The sequence below is a fragment of the Mobula hypostoma genome, chromosome 2 (assembly GCF_963921235.1).
Source record: "Mobula hypostoma chromosome 2, sMobHyp1.1, whole genome shotgun sequence".
Taxonomy (NCBI): Eukaryota; Metazoa; Chordata; class Chondrichthyes; order Myliobatiformes; family Myliobatidae; genus Mobula; species Mobula hypostoma.
The window spans coordinates 127,453,220-127,476,392 of record NC_086098.1 but is presented as its reverse complement, the minus strand read 5'-3'; the positions used below and the strand labels follow the sequence as shown (position 1 = coordinate 127,476,392).

At 42.6% G+C, this 23,173-nt stretch overlaps 1 protein-coding gene across 4 annotated transcripts in view; it reads left to right on the top strand.

Moving 5' to 3' along the window:
• kif6 (kinesin family member 6) overlaps positions 1 to 18,788 on the top strand; it is a 611,249-nt gene extending 592,461 nt beyond the window's left edge. For all 4 annotated transcript variants that reach the window (XM_063040644.1, XM_063040642.1, XM_063040641.1 and 1 more), the window contains 3 exons: positions 1,811 to 1,897; positions 6,700 to 6,806; positions 18,020 to 18,788. In XM_063040644.1, coding sequence (XP_062896714.1) covers positions 1,811 to 1,897; positions 6,700 to 6,806; positions 18,020 to 18,036 — 211 coding nt within the window. In that variant the 3' untranslated portion in view covers positions 18,037 to 18,788. The remainder of the gene's footprint in view (positions 1 to 1,810; positions 1,898 to 6,699; positions 6,807 to 18,019) is intronic.
• Positions 18,789 to 23,173: the final 4,385 nt, after the last annotated feature.

Here is a 23,173-nt window from a genome sequence, read left to right as displayed (position 1 = left end):
GGACACAGGTTTTAGGTGCTGGGGAGTAGGTCCAGAGGAGATGTCAGAGGTAAGTTTATTACACAGAGAGTGGTGAGTGCATGGAAATGGGCTGCCAGCAACAATGGTGGAGGCGGATACGATAGGGTCTTTTAAGAAACTTTTGGATAGGTACATGGAGCTTAGAAAAATAGAAGACTATGGGTAAGCCTAGTAATTTCTAAGGTCGGGATATGTTCGGCACAACTTTGTTGCCGAAGGGCCTGTATTGTGCTGTAGGTTTTCTATGTTTCTATGTAATTTGCCTCAAGACAGCAAACACATCTTCCTCTGTATGCTGTATATGATCCATCCATGACTTCACTGCTGTTTTGCCTCACTTCTGTAGACTCTGTCTGTCCTCCAAATAAATTCAGATGCAAAATATCTCCCCGATCTTTTTTGGCTCCATGCACAGATGACTATTCTGATCTTCAAGAGGAACAATTTTGTTCCTTGCTATTCTTAATATATTTGTAGAAGCCCTCGGTCCTTCACCTTGTTTGCTAGAAAATCTCATGACTAATTTTAACCCTCTTGATTTCCTTCTGAAGTGTTCTCTTGCATATCAAGTACCTCAGTTGTTCCTTCCTGCCTATACCAGCAATGAGCCTCCTTGTTCTTCTTAACCAAGGCCTCAATTTCTCTTAAAAATCTAGGTTCCTGAAACCTAGTACCTTTTATTTTTATTCTGTTAGGAACATACATACTCTGTACTCTCATAATTTCACTTTTGAAGGCCTACCACTTACCAAGTACACCTGTGCCAGCAAACAAGCTGTCCCTATCCACACTTGTCAGATCATTTCTGATACCCATCAAAATTGGCAAAATCCCCATCAAAAAACTCCAATTTAGAAACTCAACCCAAGGCCCAGACCTATCCTTCTCAATAATCATATGCAAATTAATGGCATCATGATCACTAGATGCAAAGTGTTCCCCGACACAAACTTTTGTCACCTTCCCTGTCTCATTCCTTAATGAGAGATTTAGTATCACACTCTCTCTAGTTGGGACTTCTATGTATTAATTAAGGAAACTTTCCTGAACACATTTGTTAAACTCTAACCCATCCAGCCCTTTTACAGTATGGGAATCCCAGTCAATATGTGGAAAGTTAAAATCACCTACTAAAACTGCCTTGTGCTTCTCGCAACAGTCTGCAATCTCTCTGCAAATTTTATTCTCTAGTTCAAGCTGACTATTGGGTGGTCTGTAATATAATTCCATTAATGTAGACATCCCTTTCTTATTCCTCAGTTCCACCCATATAGCCTTGGTAGATGAGCTCTCCAGTCTGTCCTGTCTGAGCTCTGCTGTGACATCTTCCCTGACCAGTAATGTCACCCCTCTCCCTTCAGTCCCTCCTGTTATATCTTGTATAAAACAATGGAATCCCGGACCACTGAGTTGTTGGTTCTTCCCCTCTTGCAACCAAGTCTTAGCTTATCACTGGTAGACTGGTATGTTGAAACCCTGCATCACGCCAAAACACTGATAATTCCTTTAACCCCCACAGATGCTGTTCAACCTGCTGAGTTCTTGCAGTAGATTACTTGTTGGTTGAGATTCCATCATCTACATTCCCTTGTGTCCCCAGTGGTGGACTGTCTCCTTGTACTCTCATCCCTGGGGAAATGCACCTAAATCATCTCAGGTTGCTGCTTGTATTGCTTTGTATGATGAGGTCAGACTAGCTTTCTTACTAGCACTGCTTACTTGGGAGATGGGTGCAGTTCGCAACCTCTGGACACTAATTGTTTTTGTGGCTTTTTTGTCCAATTTGCAGCTGCATTGAAACAAGTGGTTATATGAGTGCAGATTCCACTGCACAAAACAGTGCCAGGACCCTCAAAACCTCTTCATCTGAGGCCAGGTGAGTCCTTCATCTGTTCTCCAGGGTCAACATCTGGTCAAGCAAGCTCAGGATTTTTATTTAGTGATACAGTGCATATTGGGCCTTTCCTGCCCTTCGAGCCATGCCACTCCAGCAACACCTGACAAACCCGATTAACCCTAACCGAATCACAGGACAATTTACAATGACCAATCAATCAACTCTTTAAACTGTCTTTAGTACATGGGTCTTTCAACTGTGGGAGGAAACTGGAGCACATGAAGTATCTACTAATGGACAATGCACACCAATACTCAGGACCTTCTATAGATGCACAGTGGAGAGTATCCTAACATGCTGCATCACTACATAGTACAGAAACTGCATTGTGGCAGACAAGAAGGCCCTGCAACGGGTAATCAAAACTGCCCAAATCATCACTGGCGCCAGCCTATCCGCCATCAGGAACATATACACAGAACGTTGCTGGAAAAAGGCCAGCAATATCATGAATGATCCCACCCACCCTGCTGATGGACTGTTTGTCCCAACCCCATCAGGGAGGAGGCTACATAGCATCCATGCCAGGACCACCAGACTCAAAAACAGTTACTTTCCCCAGGCAGTAAGGCTGATCAACACTTCCACCCACTAACCCACTCCTTCACCCCCACCACCAGTACTTTATCATTTCCTGTCAGAATCTCCTTAGGTACAGATACTCCTGTACCTAGCATCGCTTATATACATACAGTCAAGCTATGCATTTAAACTATGTTATGTAATTATAGTTAGTGTTTGTTTTATTTATCTTATTGTGTTTCTAATGTGCTGCATCAAGTCTGGAATAACAATTATTTTGTTCTCCTTTATATCTAAGTACTGAACATGACATTAATCAATCTTGAATCTTGTGTGTAGTTGCGTGGTAGAACATGCAGAGAATTGATGGGACTGTGGAAAATAAAACAGGATTTCTATAAATAGGTGTTTGATGGTTGGTATGGACTCAGTGGGTCAGAGGGCTTGTTTGCACGTTGTATCTCTTTCTGATTCTATGACCGTGACTCTAGAATCTGATATGGTTCAATTAGGCCATCTTTCATTCTTCTGAACTACAATCATTATGGGATAATCTGCTCATCTCAAAGAAGAGTCTGGTGACAATAGTGAACTGACTTCAAAGTTCAAAACAGCATACAACTGTCTAGGTGAGACCTCATCAAAACCTCTTAGGCCTGAGCAAGATTTGCTTCCCTATGTGAATAACTGATAACAGGTTAACTACCCCAGCATTCACTAAGTTGCCTCTCTGCTGTTACTTGATATTCTGGAAGGTCACAGCCATTATCTCAGTAGCCAGCACATTTTGAACTGTAAGGAGTAAACCATCATTTCTAGAGGATTTATTGGTCATAAATCCTAATTTATTTATTGACCTAATTGAACTGTACCAGATTCTAAAGTCATTAATTCCATTGGTTCATATACAGTACTATTTTTAATAATATTAATGTTCTCACTCTTTATAGTTCCCCACCAATCTGTTATGTCATGTCACCTGTAAGAAAGAAAATATTTATTTGAAATTCTTCTCCATTTCCTTGTTCCCCTTTGTAACTTCTCATATACAAAAGAAAACAAAAAAGCATTAGCAGGAAGAGACTTGCAGGCCCCTAACTTCTGCCCTGCCATCTGATGTGTTCATAGCTGATCTGTGTGTAGGTGGGACTGTCCCTCTGCCTTTGCAGCCAATGACTCGAGTTGGCAGAGCAGCAGAAGCATGCGAACATCAACTGTAACTCCTCTTCCCTCATATATTATCCACACTTTTGACCACATATAGTTCATCACCTTGAGGACCATTACCATTTGCTTTAATCTAGTGTTTATTAATATCACCATGATAAGCCACATTGGACATTTGCCCCATAATAAAGCCATACTAACAAGGAATTTTAATTTCCTAATATTAACTGTGATCTCCTTAATTATGAAAGGGTGTGGATGGGACTACTTTCTTACTGCCTGTTACGACGCTGATGTTTAGGGCAGCAATGAAGGTCCTCCATCTATGTCTTTATAGAAAGATTCTTTATCACTGTTTTGGTAACAATTGGGTTGTTAGCCCTGAGTTGAACCCCCAAACCTGGAGGACCAGTGGACCACAGTTAGTCTGGCCTCTACCCTTGGACCTGTTTGGCATGGGTGACCCGACCAAAAGCCAAAGCACAAAGCACAAAGCTTTGACTCCAGCCAACAGAGCTCTCTGGGTCACTGAGGCATGCAAACCTCCAAATTCAGAACAAGGTTGTGGTCCTCTTGGAGCTGTGGATGGAATAGACTTTTTAAAATACATCTAGAAGAGCTTTTTGAGTCTTATAGATACCAGAAAAGGAACAGTATCGAACCTAACAGAATATAGAAGTAGAACAGTACAGCACAGGAGCAGGACCTTTGGCCCACAATATTGTGCTGAACTAACCAACCAGTAATTCAATGCCTAACCAAACTAATCCATTCTGTCTACACAATGTCCATATCCCTCCATTCTTTGAACATTCACAAGTCTCTTAAATGTATCTCTTGTAATTGCCTCCACTATCAAGCCTGGTAGTGTATAGCAGGCACCCACCACTCCTTGTTTTTATTTCCCCTTCCCTAGGATGGGACCATGCATGTTCATCGTATCTATAACCTTCATGATTTTATACACCTCCATAAGATCACCCCTCAATCTCTTATAATCCAAGGAATAGTCCGAGCCTGCCCAGCCTCTCTGTTTAACTTGGGCTTCTGAGTTCTGGCAGCATCCTTGTAAATCTTCTCTGCACTTTTTCCAGTTTAGTGATGTCTTTCATGTTACAGAGTGACCAAAACTGTACTCAATACTTGAAGTGCAGTGTCACCAACATGTTATAGAACTGCATCATAGCATTCTGATTCCCATACTCATTGCCCTGACTGATGAGTGTCAGTACCAAACAACTTCTTCATCACTCTGCCTTCTCATGAAGCTGCTTTAAACAAACTGTGTACTTGTACTCCTAAGTTCTCTGTTCCATGACACTCCCCAGGGCCTAACTACTCACTGTATAAGTCCGACCCAAGTTTTGCCCTTCTCAAAATACACCTCACACATCTACATTGAAAGCCACTTGCCACTCCTTGGCCCACTTATCTTGTTAATCAAGATCCCTCTGTAATTTTTGATAACCTTCTTTGGTGTCTGTGATACTACCTCTTTTAGTATCATCTGCAAGCTTACTAACCATGCCTTCTACAGTGCATTCAAATTCAAATTTGAAAGTATATTTATTATCAATGTACATATATGTCGCCATATTCAACCCTAAGATTCACCTTTCTTGCTGCCATTCACAGTAAATACAAGAAACCCAACAGAATTAATAAAAGATCATATCTGACAGGACAGACAAACAACCAATCTACAAAAGAGAATAAACTGTGCAAATAAAAAAAGCAATAAAATAAGAAATAATAATAATAATAATATAAATAAGCAATAAATATCAAGAACATGAGATGAAGAGTCCTTGAAGGTGTGTCCATTGGTTGTGGGAACATTTCAGTGAAGGGATGAGTGAAGTTATGCCCTGATGATTGAGAGGTAACGACTGTTCCTGAACCTAGTGATGTATGACCTGAGGCTCCTGTACCTCCTTCCTGATGCCAGCAGCAAGAAGAGAGTATAACCTGGATGGTAGGAGTCCTTAATGATGGATGCTGCTTTCCTATGACTGTAGATGTAGATGTGCTCAATGGTGGCCAGGACTTTGGCCATGATGGACTGGGCTATATCCACTACTTTTTGTAGTCTTTTCTGTTCAAGGACATTGGTGTTTCCATACCAGGCCATGATGTAACCAGTCAATATACCCTGTACTACACATCTATAGAAATTTCTCAAAGCTTTAGATGAAATGCCGAATCTTTGCAAACTTCTAAGAAATTAGAGGCACTACCATGTTCTTTTTTTGTAATGGCACTTACGTGCTGGATGCAAGACAGATCCTCTGAAATAATAACTCTGAGCAATTAACGTTGCTGACCCTCTCCGCCTCTGATCTCCTGATGAGGATATAGCTAACGGACCTCTGGTTTCCTCCTCCTGTAGTCAATAATGAGCTCCTTAGTCTTGCTGACACTGAGTAAGAGGTTGTTGGTATGGCACCGTTCAGCCTGATTTTCAATCTCTGTCCTATTTACTGTTTTCGTCACCACTTTTGTTTTAGCCAGTGACAGCTTCTATAGGTAATCGTTTGAATAAATGACTAACTGCATAGTTCCTAATGCCAAACTTTGTGACACACTACTAGTCTGTGTTCTATAGAATAAATAATCCTAACTTTGTCACATTAATTACAGATGCTGTTTGACCTTCTTTATACTTTCATCAGTCTCTGACATCACTGCCTCTCGTACCAACCACTCTTCAGAAGTATTGCGCAAAATGCAGTGGCCAGGATACCAAGTGTATCGTGAAACTACAAGATTCACCTAGTTGGCTGGTTGACCCAGCGAGAAAACATCAGGCTATAAAACAGCTCTTATCTTTCAGATAAAGCCTGATTGATCTGCTGTTCATTTCCTGTACTGCAAGTTGTTTTATAATAGATATTCCACTTGTGAAAAACTGAATTGTGTTTGCTTTAGCAGCTGTTTTTGTAGGAGGAATAAGTGGTTGTGCATGCACTAACACACTAAAGTGCAATCACACACATAAACACTCTCACATACATAAATTTTACTTCATTTTGACTGGTTACTGTGAGATTTTGTATCACTGCTTTTATGCACGTGTCTCTTTTCCCACCCAGAGTGCCCTCAAACTTTGGCTCTTCCATTCCTCTGACCGGTGATGGGCAGACAGATGCTGACATTCTAGCATTTGTACGGGCAAGGCAAAACCTCATGCAGAAGAAAGGTGAGTAAAACTCTCGGTAAGATTGACCTGAGGAGTGCAGGGTTGGTGGTTGAGGAAAGGAACTGGGGCAATGCCATGACCCAGCACAACTATCACAATGAAACAAGCTCAGAGGTGATCTACCCAAGGTCAGCTGTGCAGTGAGGATGCTGTCCAATTTCAATAGATTCAATTGCCACTCAACTCACTGAGGCATGTCACAGGCTGTCATTCAAGGGATTGGGCATTTATATACAGGGAAGCAAGCTCTGTTGTAAACAACCATCAAGAAAATCATAGTTACATGCGACCATCAAGAAGGTCCTAACAGCATGTTTGCCTTTTGAAAGGATCTAATAGGCATTCAGGATATTTGACCATTGGTCATCCTCACCTAATGCCTCTCTTTCATTGACCAAGTAGATGTCCTCAAAGCCAGAGAACCATCCAGGCCTGTAACTCTAGTTCTGAGATTCTTCAAGAATCTATACAAAACTACTTCCTTATCTTTGGTAGCACCATACAAATTGGCAACAGCGTCTGTAATACATACTGTAAGTGAGGACACGCAATGCTACCGCAACAACCTGATCTCTATATTGTTAAATCCATCCAATACTGGAATGAGCAAACTAAATATGAGGAGGAACAAAACAAATATAAGAGGTTACAAAGCTCTGAAACATAGAACAAACTGGGTGTCCTAATGCATAATTCACAAAGAGCAAATATGCAGGTATGGCAAGTGAACAGAAACCAACGCAATGTGGTCTTTTATTGTGAGAGAAAATGAGTATAAGAGTAGGGAAATTATGCTTTGGTTATATAGAGTATTGGTGAGGTGACATCTGGAACAATGTGTACAGGATTAGATTGTGTATTTAAGAGATTTAGAACATTGGAAGCTGATTAGAGAATCACTAAGCTATTAACTGGAATGGGAATTTATCTTGTATGCATTGAAGTTTAACAAAGTAAGAACTGATTTAATTGAAAAGTACAACAATTTTTGGGTGGATGTGAAGAGGGAGTTTCTTCTTGTTAGAGAATCTAAATCTAGAAGACGCTATTTGAAAAATGGGTTTCTCATATAAAACAGAAATGGGCAATTGAACCTGGGTTGCTGGAGCTGTGAGCCAGCAACTCTATTAGATATGTCTTTGACCAAGCTGTCTTGTACTTCAATAACTCTTTATGTGGCTTTGACTGAAAATCCTTCTGTGATATCCCTTGGAATATTTTGTAATGGGAAAAGTGTTTACAAGCAGTGGCTGTTGTTCTTGGAAAGACTCCACATTTTCTGCCTGCAAAGAATTGTTTGTTTTACTGTAACATTACCCCTCAATTTCTAGCCATCTGCCAAATGATATTTATTCAAAAATGCTGGAAAAGTAACAATTTTTAACAAAATAATTAAACTGCACATTTTCCCATTGGAGGTCCAAGTGGACTACTCCTGCTCCTAAACCATTTCTTTTTCACAAGCCTTCCACATTGGTTCCCAGTCCAAGCCCTTTATTTTAAAATTAACTCCACCCTCTTCCTATCAGGAAGATACAAAGGCCTGAAAGCATGTACCACCAGGTCAAGGACAGCTTCTACACTGCTATTGTAAGACTAATAACTGTACCTTTTGTACTCTAAATGGACTCTTGACCTCACAATCTACCTTGTCATGGCCTTGCACCTTATTGTCAGCCTGTACGACGCTTCTTCTATAACTGTAACATTATATTACTTTCCCCTTGTACTACATCAATGTACTGATATGATAAAATGAAAACATTGTTTTTCACTGTAGCTTGATACATGTGACAACAATAAGCTAATTTAGCATTGTAAGTAAGTAAACTTGTGATGGGGGTTAAAGACAACAATAATCCCATTAATTAGTTCAAGACTTCTATCTGTCCTATATTTTAGACTGACAATCTGATAAATTAAAGATATGAGGGGGATCAAAGGTATTGTGACAAGGTAGAATTGCCCACTCTCTGGTAAATATTTCATTAAGATGGCTCTTATTGCAAAGACTATGTTAAAAGATCGCAGGAAATATATTCTAATGCATATGGGGTGTGTTTTCCATGCCAGAATGCATGAACCTGCTGGTCTATACGGTTCGATTACACTTGACTTTTCCCATCACTGATATTAGGGAATTGGCCAGCAACAATGGGAAAGTTTTACTGCAAAGTGTTGACCATTGGAGGGCTAGAAGGTCACCGAAAGTTTGCATTTCAGTACAGTATATTTACCTACAATACTCATACAAAGCATGTAATTTGAATTCCCCATTAGTCTTACACACATACAAGATTGATAATACAGGAAGCAAGAAGGCAATTAGGTTATTCATAGATTGTGGATATTTCTTTACACTCGCATCCGAATTTTCCATTTGCCTAGCTGATATCTGACTGTGGACAGATGGTGCTATCACTAATTTGATTCATTGCTTTATTATCTAATCTGTCACTGGCTTCTAGCACTCAGTAAACAGTAGTGTCTGTGATTGCAGAAATGACACATTTGAAAGAGGAATGATTTTGTTTCTTCTATTTGTTGTTCTTTCTACCTTTAACTATCCTTGGTGATAGTGTTGTAGGGCCTCATTTGGATTGAACGGCTCCCAGCTGATCAGCATGCTGATGTCTGGAACCAAGTCGCAACCACTAATCCAATATCTGAATTTGATGGCAACATACATTAAGATGTACACTCACAATGCGCTGGAGGAACTCAACAGGTCAGTCAGCATCAGTTGAAAAGATTAGTCGACGTTTCGGGCTGAAACCCTTCGTCAGGACTGAAGGAAGAACTTTGGAGAGGGTTTGAAGAATGCTGGTAGTTGAAAAAAACAGTAATTTGAAAGACAAAGAGGTGGGGAAAGGTGATGTGAAATAGGGATAGAGGAAGGGAGGGGGAAGGAATTAGCCGAAGTTGGAGAATTCTATGTTCGTACCAAGGGGCTGGAGACTACCTAGGCGGTATATGAGGTGTTGCTCCTCCAACCTGAGTTTAGCCTCATCGTGGCAGTAGAGGAGGTCATGTATAGAAACATAGAAAATAGGTGCAGGAGTAGGCCATTCGGCCCTTCGAGCCTGCACCGCCATTCAGTATGATCATGGCTGATCATCCAACTCAGAACCCTGTACCAGCCTTCCCTCCATACCCCCTGATCCCTTTAGCCACAAGGGCCATAGCTAACTCCCTCTTAAATATAGCCAATGAACTGGCCTCAACTGTTTCCTGTGGCAGAGAATTCCACAGATTCACCACCCTCTGTGTGAAGAAGTTTTTCCTAATCTCGGTCCTAAAAGGCTTCCCCTTTATCCTCAAACTGTGACCCCTCGTTTTGGACTTCCCCAACATCGGGAACAATCTTCCTGCATCTATCCTGTCCAATCCCTTTAGGATTTTATACGTTTCAATCAGATCCCCCCTCAATCTTCTAAATTCCAACAAGTATAAGCCTAGTTCATCCAGTCTTTCATATGTATGGACATATCTGAATGGGAATGGGAAGCAGAGTTGAAGTGGGTGGCTACCGGGAGATCCTGTCTGTTGTGGCAGACAGAGTGGAGGTGCTCGACGAAGCAGACCCCCAATCTACGTCGGGTTTCACCGATGTAGAGGAGGCCGCACCGGGAGCACCAAATGCAATAGATGACCCCAACAGATTTGCAAGTGAAGTGTTGCCTCACCTGGAAGGACTGTTTGGGGCCCTGAATGGTGGCAAGAGAGGAGGTGTAGGAACAGGTGTAGCACTTACGCTTACAGGGATAAGTGCTGGGTGGGAGATCCATGGGGATGGACGTGCGGATAAAGTGAGTTGCGGAGGGATCGATCCCTGCGGAAAGCGGAGAGGGGTGGAACGGGAAAGATGTGCTTAGTGGTGGGGTCCTGGTGGCAGAAGTTGTGGAGGATAATGTGCTGGATCCGGAGGCTGGTGGGGTGGTAGGTGAGAACAAGGGGAACTCTGTCCCTGTTGTGGTGGCGGGAAGATGGGGTGAGGGCCGAAGTGCAGGAAATGGAGGAGATGCGGGTGAGAGCATCATTGATCACCGTAGAAGGGAAACCATGATCCTTAAAGAAAGAGGACATTTGCGATGTCCTGGAACGGAAAGCCTCATCCTGGGAGCTGATGCGACAGAGATGGAGGAACTGGAAATAGGGAATGGCATTTTTGCATGTGGCGGGCTGGGAAGAGGTGTAGTCGAGGTAGTTATGAGAGTCAGTGGGCTTGTAGAAGATGTCAGTGGACAGTCTGTCTCCAGAGATGGAGACTGTGACATCGAGAAAGGGGAGAGAAGTGTCCGAGATAGACCAAGTGAATTTGAGGGCTGGGTGGAAGTTTGAAGTAAAGTCGATGAAATTGACGAGCTCAGCATGGGTGCAGGAAGCAGCACCAATGTAGTCGTCAATGTATCGAAGGAAAAGTTGGGGAGCAGTACCAGAATAGGTTTGGAGCACAGACTGTTCCACATAACCAACGAAGAGGCAGGCGTAGCTGGGTCCCATGCGAGTTCCCATAGCTACACCCTTAATCTGAAGAAAGTGGGAAGAGCCAAAAGAGAAGTTATTAAGTGTGAGAACCAGTTCCGCCAACCGGAGGAGGGTAGTGGTGGTGGGGCACTGGTGAGGTCTATTATGCAGGAAGTAGCGGAGGGCTTTGAGGCCTTCTCTTACTTACCCCTGGAACAGGTCCCCACCAAAAAACATCAAACCATTGTCTCCTGCACAATCACCGCCCTTATCAACTCCAGAGACCTTCCATCCTCAGCCGCTAAACTCATTATTCCCACACCCCATACCGCTCGGTTTTACCTCCTCCCAAAGATACACAAGCCTGACTGTCCCGGTAGACCCATAGTTTCTGCCTGCTCCTGTCCAACCGAACTTGTATCTGTCTACCTGGACTCCATTTTGTCACCCATAGTTCAGTCCCTCCCCACCTACATCCGCGATACATACCGTCCACCTCTTCAATAACTTCCAATTCCCCGGTCCCAACCGCTACATTTTTACTATGGATGTCCAATCCCTATACACCTCCATTCCCCATCAAGAAGGCCTCAAAGCCCTCCGCTACTTCCTGGATAATAGACCTCACCAGTTCCCCACCACCACTACCCTCCTCCAGTTGGCGGAACTGGTTCTCACACTTAATAACTTTTCTTTTGGCTCTTCCCACTTTCTTCTGACTAAGGGTGTAACTATGAGAACTCGCATGGGACCCAGCTACGCCTGCCTCTTCGTTGGTTATGTGGAACAGTCTGTGCTCCAAACCTGTTCTAGTACTGCTCCCCAACTTTTCCTTCGATACATTGACGACTACAGTGGTGCTGCTTCCTGCACCCATGCTGAGCTCGTCAATTTCATCGACTTTACTTCAAACTTCCACCCAGCCCTCAAATTCACTTGGTCTATCTCTGACACTTCTCTCCCTTTTCTCGATGTCTCGGTCTCCATCCCTGGAGACAGACTGTCCACTGACATCTTCTACAAGCCCACTGACTCTCATAACTACCTCGACTATACCTCTTCCCAGCCCGCCACATGCAAAAATACCATTCCCTATTTCCAGTTCCTCCGTCTCCGCCGCATCTGCTCCCAGGATGAGGCTTTCCGTTCCAGGACATCTCAAATGTCCTCTTTCTTTAAGGATCGTGGTTTCCCTTCTATGGTTATCAATGATGCCCTCACCCGCATCTCCTCCATTTCCCGCACTTCGGCCCTCACCCCACCTTCCCGCCACCACAGCAGGGACAGAGTTCCCCTTGTTCTCACCTACCACCCCACCAGCCTCCGAATCCAACACATTATCCTCCACAACTTCTGCCACCTTCAACAGGACCCCACCACTAAGCACATCTTTCCCTCTCCACCCCTCTCCGCTTTCCGCAGGGATCTATCCCTCCACGACTCACTTATCCGCACGTCCATCCCCACGAATCTCCCACCCAGCACTTATCCCTGTAAGCGTAAGTGCTACACCTGTTCCTACACTTCCTCTCTTGCCACCATTCAGGGCCCCAAACAGTCCTTCCAGGTGAGGCAACACTTCACTTGCAAATCTGTTGGGGTCATCTATTGCATCCCGTGCTCCCGGTGCGGCCTCCTCTACATCGGTGAAACCCAACGTAGATTGGGAGTCTGCTTCCTCGAGCACCTCCACTCTGTCCGCCACAACAGACAGGATCTCCCGGTAGCCACCCGCTTCAACTCTGCTTCCCATTCCCATTCAGATATGTCCATACATGGCCTCCTCTACTGCCATGATGAGGCTAAACTCAGGTTGGAGGAGCAACACCTCATATACCATCTAGGTAGTCTCCAGCCCCTTGGTATGAACATAGAATTCTCCAACTTCCGGTAATTCCCTCCCCCTCCCTTCCTCTATCCTTATTTCACATCACCTTTCCCCACCCCTTTGTCTTTCAAATTACTGTTTTTTTCAACTACCAGCATTCTTCAAACCCTCCCCAAAGTTCTTCTTTCAGTCCTGACGAAGGGTTTCAGCCCAAAACGTCGACTAATCTTTTCAACGGATGCTGACTGACTTGCTGAGTTCCTCCAGCGCATTGTGAGTGTTCCTTTGACAACAGCATCTGCAGATTATTTTGTGTATACATTAAGATGTTCCAAGATACATTATAGAAGTGTAATCAGGTACAAATTGACACCAATCCAAAGAAGGAGATCTAAGGATGAATAACCGAAACCTTGGTCAAAAAGCTATGTCTTGAACAGGAGGCGAGATATTTGGGAAAACATTTTCAGAGTGTTGGCACCTGAACATTCAGTCATACAGAGGTGTCATGGGGAGGGACAATGGAAGCAGGGAATGCAGGTAGCCAGAGATGGAGCATTGCAGAGTTCTATATGATTGTAGGGTGGAGGAGGTTACAGAGGACAGGAAGGTGAACTTCTGGAGAGAAATGAGTAAGAAGGCTATAATTTTAATGACAAAGTACAACTGAGCCAACTGCCAATCATGGAGACACAAGCAGGGGCATATCTATGGAAAATAGCGCCTATGGCAAGCACTGAAATTGCGCCCCTGTCCAAACATCTGACACCCATCTTTTAGATAACTTTACCATAACATCAGTTCAAAAATACAAGTCAAGCTCATTAATCTTTTAATTAACAAATTATGACACTACATGAAAATTATAACTACACCTTCCTTGCTTTCACTGATGCAAATTGGTCTTTGATTTGATCAACGCCAATTGTTTCAGTTTCTTCTCTTTCTACACTCAGCAGAGCAAGATCACAGAGTCTGCCTTGACCCATGGAGGCTCTCAAATATGAAGGTATTAGTTTTAACTTGCTGAATGATCTCTCACAGCTGGCGATGGAAACTGCGATGGTTAGAATTATCTGAATAGCAATGCGAAGATTGGGGAAGTCGCTCTCAGCACCATACTGAACAATAAATTCAAGAAGCTCTTCAGGTCTTGATATTCTCATGTTGACCCGCCTTGAAAACAACATTCTGCAATCCAAAATTTCTTCATATAGCTGCTGTCCATGAATATCAGAGCTGTACAATTCGCCCAAATTTTCACACTTCTTCTTTAGGTCATTACTGTCGGTGCCATAACACAGTCCCTCGACATCGAGAAGGAACCCAAACTTGGTGTCCGTGTCATGCAAATGAGCGAACCTTTCGTCCATTTCTCTGTGAAGATGGTCGAGTGTTCCCTTCATGACTCTTTCCATTTCCTCCTTAGCTATTAACTCAGCGTGAAGTCTCTTGAGTTCTCATCAGCCATTCGTTTCTTTCGTCTCTGACATCTTTCAACTTCAATATTCCATTCTTGGCAGAGACTGACTCCTTCTTCGAGTAACTCACTGACCAACACTTCTCTTTCATCATAAAAATGATCTCAGAGGGCTTTCAAATCCAGGGCTGCAGTGTGGAAGTTCATGCTAGGATCCTGCAGCCTCTTTTAAATACGGTCAATGCAAATGAGTACTTTGTTCCAAAATCCTAGCAAAATCAGAAAATCATAACTCAACATGCAGTTGTACAGCTGCCTTGTGTCACTTCTTGTTTCACTGGTCTCGTTTTCATTATCTATCATGTCCTGGAGAACTTGAAGTATCTCCTCAAGGTACTTGTTGATGAGCTTCACTGCTTCTGTCCTTGCAGTCCACCTGGTTTCGAACTCCGACTTAACAACCACAGGCGCGGCGTTTTTGAGTTTTTCCCAGCGCTGTGTTGAACGAGAGAAAAACAGGCAGAGAGCTTTGATGGTTCCAAAAAACATGACCATCATTGTATCATGCTTGGCTGCATGTACACCCACCAAGTTGAGTGAGTGATTGTTGCGATTCACAAACAGGTTGTTTTTCTCACTTATTCTTTGATGAACACCACTTCTGTGTCCAGCCATCACAGCAGCGTTGTCATAGCACTGTGACCGACGATCTTGTAGCTCCATTTTGTCCCTCTCTAGCTGTTTCAAGATGTCTTCAACCAAGCTCTCAGCATCATTCTGGCTTATCTGGAAAAAACCAAGGAAGGACTCTCTAACACAGACTGTTTTCCTCTCAAAATCAACTTCCACATACCTCACTACTTCTGACATCTGCTCACGGTGTGCCTGATCAGGAGTCGAGTCAAACATGAGACCATAGTACTTGGTTTTACGAATGCTTCTCAGTAAACTCTGGTAACAGTGGATGCCATCATGTGGATGAATTCATTCTGGACACCCGGTGAAAGATAAGACGTGGATCCAGGAAGACTTTCCAAATGAGTGAGGTTTTCTTTTATGACAGGGTCAAAGATGGCCAGTACTTTCAGTAAGCCAAGGAAATTTCCCACATTGGAGTCATCGGCTAGCTGAAGTGACTCCCTGTGTCCTCGCAAAGCCAGGTTCTGAGTCGCGAGGAATTTTATGCAGTGAAGGATTCTCGTCAAGATATCACTCCACTTCTGCTTTTCCTTCTCAATCTGTGACTGAAATACCTCGTCAATACCTCCTCTGTTTCCAGCTAAATTTCTTTCCATTTCTTTCCACTGTGTGAAGCATTCCCGATGATTCTTGGCATTCTCAAGAACACTAATCCTTTCAGGTGCTTTCCACTGGTTGAACCCACTTTCCTGCTCCAAAGAGGATTGATGGTCTGACCAGGAATAGAGAAGACAACAGATACAAAATGCAGGCTTTTTAGAAGGGGAATAGACCAGCCATGAGTGAGTCACTTCCTCACCACGACCATTTCCTAATTTCCTCTTGAACCAAGTTTTGTTCATTGAGCAGCGATTTGTTGGTAGGAAAGGCCCCTCACTGTTCTAGAAATACTTCAAACCCAGCTTTATTATTTCTGTTCTCAACGCGTCAGGCAGAATTGCTTTTCCAGTATCCTTGTCGAGCTTCAGAAGTCTAATGTCATGCTGTTCAATCACTTCTGGTATGACAGTTCGAGGCTCTTTGACACCATCCAGTTCACTAGGTTCAGTTTCGTCAGGTTCAATCTCATCAGGTAAAATCTCGTCAATAAATTTAACATCACCACCACAACCATCATCTTCCCCTCCTGTCTGGACAGAGCTGGACAGTTGATTGGCAAAAGGGATATGAGAGGATCATGGGACGGGACGCCTAGGGAGAAAGAAAGGGGGATGGGGGAAGCCCAGAGGATGGGCAATAACAGACATACTGCATCCAGTGCTCCCGATGTGGCCTTCTATATACTGGCGAGACCCGCCGCAGACTGGGAGACTGTTTCACTGAACACCTACGCTCTGTCCACCAGAGAAAGCAGGATCTCCCAGTGGCCACACATTTTAATTCCACGTCCCATTCCCATTCTGATATGTCTATCCACGGCCTCCTCTACTGTAAAGATGAAGCCACACTCAGGTTGGAGGAACAGCACCTTATATTCCGTCTGGGTAGCCTCCAACCTGATGGCATGAACATTGACTTCTCTAACTTCCGTTAATGCCCCACCTCCCCCTCGTACCCCATCCGTTATTGCCCATCCTCTGGGCTTCCCCCTCCCCCTTTCTTTCTTCCTAGGCCTCCCGTCCCATGATCCTCTCATATCCCTTTTGCCAATCACCTGTCCAGCTCTTGGCTCCATCCCTCCCCCTCCCTTCTCCTATCATTTTGGATCTCCCCCTCCCCCTCCCACTTTCAATTCTCTTATTAGCTCTTCTTTCAGTTAGTCCTGACGAAGGGTCTCAGCCCAAAACGTTGACTGTACCTCTTCCTATAGATGCTGCCTGGCCTGCTGCGTTCACCAGCAACTTTTATGTGTGTTGCTTAATAGGATGTAAATGTCTTTCACATCCAAAGGCATTGAAAACAAGCTTACATATGTAATTGTAAGAAAAAAATAAAACATGAAGCTTTAACTTGCTGCTTTATAAATCTCTGGTTAAGCCATATTTGGGGTATTGCATTCAATTTTAATTGCCCACTTTACAGGAAAGAAGTAGGAGCATTGGAGAGGGTACAGAAAAGGTCTGCCAAGATGCTGCCTGGATTAGAGGGCATGGGCTATGAGGAGAGGTTGTACAAACTTTGTTTTGTGGTGGAGGTTGAAGGGAGATTCCTTCAGTTAGTCCTGACGAAGGGTCTCGGCCTGAAACGTCGACTGTATCTCTTCCTAGAGATGCTGCCTGGCCTGCTGCGTTCACCAGCAACTTTAATGTGTGTTGCTTGAATTTCCAGCATCTGCAGAATTCCTGTTGTCAGCACTGCTGGAGTTCATGTTGAGCCCAGTGCACACCGACCATTCCGTGAATGCCTTTCTCATTCCCTTTTATTCACTCATAGACATCACAGGTAAGCCATCATTTATAGCCCTTCTGCATCACCCTGAACTCAGCAAATTGTTCATCCATCTCAGAGATATGTGGGTCTAGAGTCATGTGTTGTCCAATCTCACAACAATATCTTTGATTCTTGATTTTCCTTTAGAATGATCGCAGTGAACTCAGCTCAACATCGATTTCTGATGGGCAGTAAATACCAGAGTAGCCAGCAAATCCCCAACCCAGTGGCCAAATAAATACATCTGGGAGCAAGAAAAGTATGGATGATGAATGGCTTTGTATGACTTTCCATTAGCCCCAAAGATAATTGGGCATAACTCCACAGTCATCACTTAAAAAAATGTTGAACTGAGACATCAATTCTTCAGTCAAAATACAATGTTATGTTTTTGAATGCAAACCTTAAAAGAATTATCTTACATTGCAGGTCTAAGAACTAAATAGTTCCCGGTGAAGATGAAGCCCAGGTGGTTGCTTGGAAGGCTCTGGAAAGCAGCACTCACATTTCAAAGTCACAGAATGAACTATGGAATTTTACTTCTGATGTTGGATGTGTTTCAGAAAGAACAGGATGCAAATATTACTGTCAGTTACCTGCCTGTGCTTTCTGACTGTAAGTCGACCATCACAGCTGCTCTGTAACAGACAAGTAGTTACAGCGATATTGTTTGCTATGGTTTGCGATCAGTTTCAATCCAATTTACTCTCCCTGTTGTTCTTAAGCCACCTTTTGCTTCCTTGGTCTTTTAAGCTTTGATAGTCTGTTCTGTAGGCACTCAGTCCCCAACTTTACTGACATGTTCACTATCTGTGCTTTCACAGGTGCTTAATCATGATATTGATCAACAACAGTTACTGTGGAAATAAAGTAACCTACTGGTTTTGTTACTGGACTAACAGCTCAGCAGAAGCAAAACATAGCAGGTGTTGAAACTGAATTATGGGCCATGTACATATATTAGTAAACAATAAATCCAACAGGTTTCAAGATAGATTGTGAAATTCTCTAGTTTTTGGAATACCTGAGGTAAATGGGATATATAGATTTCAAGCGAACATATAAAGGAGAAAATGAATAGTTTGAAGAGGGGTGGGAACATGCTCATTCAGGGCATACTGTAAATACTATTTGGACTAATTAGCCTGAGTGGTCTACTTCCTAATGATACAACCTGCGCAATTCTACAAATTTAGCAATTGTGATCAATAAAGAATTGTTTAACAAATGTAGTCTTTGTTGCTAAAAACCTAATTGGTTACTAACAACACACAAGCAATGCAGCCTGCTAGATCACACCTAGATGGGGCTTTGTACAGATACAGTGTTTAAACCCTCAGGAGCCTGAAACATATTCTCAACACCATCTGTTTCACCGCAGCAAATTAACACATCAATAAATCTGCAACTCCATGAGCTTACTGAATTGCATGGGTAAGATATTGCGCTGGTTAAATTATCAGATTAGTGGTTCTGGATCCAGAAGCATGGATTGAGATCTCCCTATTATAACTGAGAAAATTATATACAGTAAAAGAATCTTAAATGTAAATCAAAAGCTACCCAGTAGCGGTAAATTATCATTAAAATAATCATTGGTTCTCTGTGTATTTCAGGGAAAGGAAATCTGCTGGTCTGGCCCTGTATGTTCTCCAGGCCAACCAATGTACATGCTCCTCAAGCAATCAGGATTAACAATATTGCCCAAACCATGTCAATATATAGAAAATAATAAAGAGGTGTGAGGCACAGAACAGAAAACTCCTAGCTTTAAACCACACATAGATCTGCTTAGCAAACTAATCTCTGAGATGCTAAGTTTTCTGCACTCAGTCTAGTAGAGTAAGCACAAACCATCTCAGAGAATGGATGGTTCAGCAGAAAATTCAAACCCAGGAGTTTCCAGCTCTATGCAGTTCACCTCTTTTATTATTAGAAATCTTAATGAATGAGGATGAAAGGAAGGAAAATTTAAAGAATCAGTATTTCCAGACACTGCCTAGATAATTTTCTTAACTTCACTAATTATGGTTCTACTGACACCTTTCCACATTACAACTGCAAATTTGCAATCCAACACTATGCTAGAAACTTTATTTTCTGCCAGTGCATCACATTGAGCCTAATGTCATCTTTGGCTTTCTGCACTTGTTCATTGAGATTTCAAATTAGATTGGTTTATTCAAAGTGCAGTGGAATGTTTCTTCCATTTGAGGTCACAGCACCCCTTGATTATCCGGAAATCTCATTTTGGCGTAGACAAATGGTCTGCTATTTTGTCGGAGAGCCTTTGAGCTAACCCACGCCACCAGTTATGCTCCCAGAAAATGCTTTTCAGCTGACAGCTTTCCAGCAACTACAGGCTGTGTTTGAACCGTCCTTGGTGATTGTATTCCTGAACACATTATCTTAAGCTGCAAACACATCTCCCTGTAGTCCTAAAATTTTTGGCTTCAGAGTATTGAACTCCTCAGCTCCCTCAGACCCTACTTTTGTCTGCAATAACGCAGCATGAAAACAGGCCCTTTAACCCATCATGTCCATGTTGGCCATCAAGTGCCCATCTATACTAACCTCATTTACCAGCACTTGGCCTGTAGCTTTCTACATTTTGGCAAATCAGATGCTTGTCCGGATAATCCTTAAACATTGTGAAAATAGGTGCCTCCATCACTCTCTCAGGCAGTGTGGTACAAATTCCAGTTACCCTTTGGGTGAAAAGTTTCTTCCTTTTATCCCCTCTAATCCTTTTACTTCTTAAACTAAATTTATGCTTCTGATTACAGACACCTCTGCTATATGGAAAAATTTACTACTGGATAGCCTATCTTTGCCCTTCATAATTTTGTATATCTCGATCAGTACCTCCCCATCCCCTCCCCAGCTTTCTCTGCTCCAAGGAAAACAAACCAGACTCTCTCATAACTGGAACAACTTTAGCAACCAATCCTGACATTAGCTAATCAAATTTCTGGGTCCCTTCTCAAACCCTGGAGATTAGAGTTCACTTTTTAACCTCACCTCACTTGGTCCAGTGGGCACATCTGTTGTTTTCACTATCATGACTTCCTTCACTCTAGTTTTCTAGGTGTTGAGAAGTGATCCGGTTTGAAGTGGTGTAATCTCTCCACCATTCACATTTGGCTTCTTTTTGCACCAATACCTAGCCTCAGGACTCTCAGTACCAACCCAAATATTCCTTCTCCATTTTGGATGAGCACCGGCCAGAGATGTTACATACCGGTATCAAAAATAGGGGCATATGAGAAGAAGAAATTTGATAGAGGATTTGAAGGGAAAGTTTTATTATAGAAAGTAATTGATATCTGGATCTTGCTGTCAGAGGAGATGGTGGAGTCAGCTTCTGCATTTAAGAAGTGTTTATACAGGCACTGAGACAGACAAAGCATAGAAGGATATAGACCCAATGCATGCGAGTTGAAGTTCAAGTTAACTGTTGTCATAGGCATACAGACACATTGTAGTACCATGAAATTTAGTTTTTGCAGCAGTAGTGGAGAACATTACAAGGCATAAATCTAAACAACATAAATTATACATACACATGTGCAAAATAACCATCAAAATAAACATAATGCCACTAATACAAGATTAAGAGAAAGAGAGTGAGAAATATAGCCTGAGGTGTAATTAGGGTTTTGAAGTTGATTCAAGATCCTAACGGCAATGAGGACAAAGCAGTGTTGTACCTTGAGATGTGGCCTTCAGGCTTCTGTACTTCTTGCCTGATGGCAGCATTGAGAAGAGAGGCTGGCCCTGGTCGTCCTCAATGATGGATGTCACCCTCCTGAGTCATCGCTTATAGATTTTTTTTTGGGATGGTGGAGAGACCTATACCCATGATGGGACTGACTGAGTCCACAACTCTCTGTAGCTTCTTGTGTTCTTATGCATTGTGGTTTTCACATCAGGCTGTGATGCAACCAGTCAAAATGCCTTCCACTGTTTGTGGAGACTTTGACTGCATGTCAAATCTTCTTATATTTTTAAGAAAGTAGAGACACTGGCGTATCTTCTTTATAAGTGCATCTATGTGCTAAGCCAGGATAGAATGTCTGAGATGTTGACCTCAGGAATGTGAAGCAAATGTGATTAGTGTAAAATTAGGGTAAAATATCAGTTATGGGCTTGATAAGCTAATGTCCTATTTCTATGCTGTACTTCTCTCGTGATTATTACTCTATTTTCAAGGAGCTGTGAGTAACTCCTGATAACCCTCTCCTATGCGACAATTTAGAATAGAGTGCACTTTTAAGGAGTTTGACAATGGATGTGGACTACCCAGTGGAGCTGACTGAGTAATTAGAGCCACAAACCTGGGAATGTTGGCATGGGAGAATCCACTTATGCAGGCCTCAGTGGGACTTTGAGCATACTACCCTGTCAAGTTCGAAAGCTCAAACCAGGTTACATTTATACGGCAGGACAAGATCCCAAAGGCACATTCCTAGGTAAAGAGGAATTTGGAAGCTTTGCTGTTTACCTTAAATTACAGCTTTGTATGTTTAGTGTCCATCGCTGAAGGTGGTCTCTTAGACCGATGCATTGTTTTGCGTGTGGTAGAGCTAATGGTTTAAGAGATGGCCAAAAACACTCATGCAAAATCGAATGGAATTAACTCAAAGGCAGTGAAGCAGGTCACTGTCAAACAACAATAGCGGGAGCTTTAACTATCACTCTGTCAACTGATGAAGAAACCTTTTAAGTTTTTTTTATGTTTATTGAGATATTGAAAGTTCACTGGCCTTTCAACCATAGCACAGTGTTATCTCATGATGTTTGCTAAACGCACTGCCTTATTGAAGATAAATAAATGTCACTTCTGTTAACCTGCTGTTTAGAAACTAATGGGAAAGGGTTTGATATACGAGGAGTGATTGATAAGTTCGTGGCCGAAGGTAGAAGGAGTCAATTTTAGAAAACCTAGCACACTTATTTTTCAACATAGTCCTCTCCTACATTTACACACTTAGTCCAGCGGTCGTGGAGCACACGGATCTTGGACCTTCAGAAAGAGTCTACAGCAGGGGTTATTGATAAGTTCGTGGCCTAAGGTAGAAGAAGATGAGTTATACAGCTCTCGTTACATGCACATGCAGTTCAACTCTTTGAGTGACTATGCAGAAAGCTTGAAGTTAATACTCATCAGGGGTGTTTGATAAGTTCGAGGAAAAAGGAGATGAGTTATTAACTTCAAACTTTCTGCATAATCACTCAGAGTTGAACTGCATGTGTATGTAACGAGAGCTGTATAACTTATCTCCTTCTACCTTAGGCCACAAACTTATCAATCACCCCTGCTGTGGACACTTTCTGGAGGTCCAAGATCCGTATGCTCCACGACGGCTGGACTAAGTGTGTAAATGTAGGAGGGGACTATGTTGAAAAATAAATGCGCTAGGTTTTCTAAAATTGATGCCTTCTACCTAGGCCACGAACTTATCAATCACCCCTCGTAGTGTTAAAGGACAGCAAAACCTGTGTATATAGAGAGATTCCTGGGAGATCAAGAAAGATTTGCCTCCACTCTAGTTCTGTCTGTTCTGAGTGCTTATTAGAACC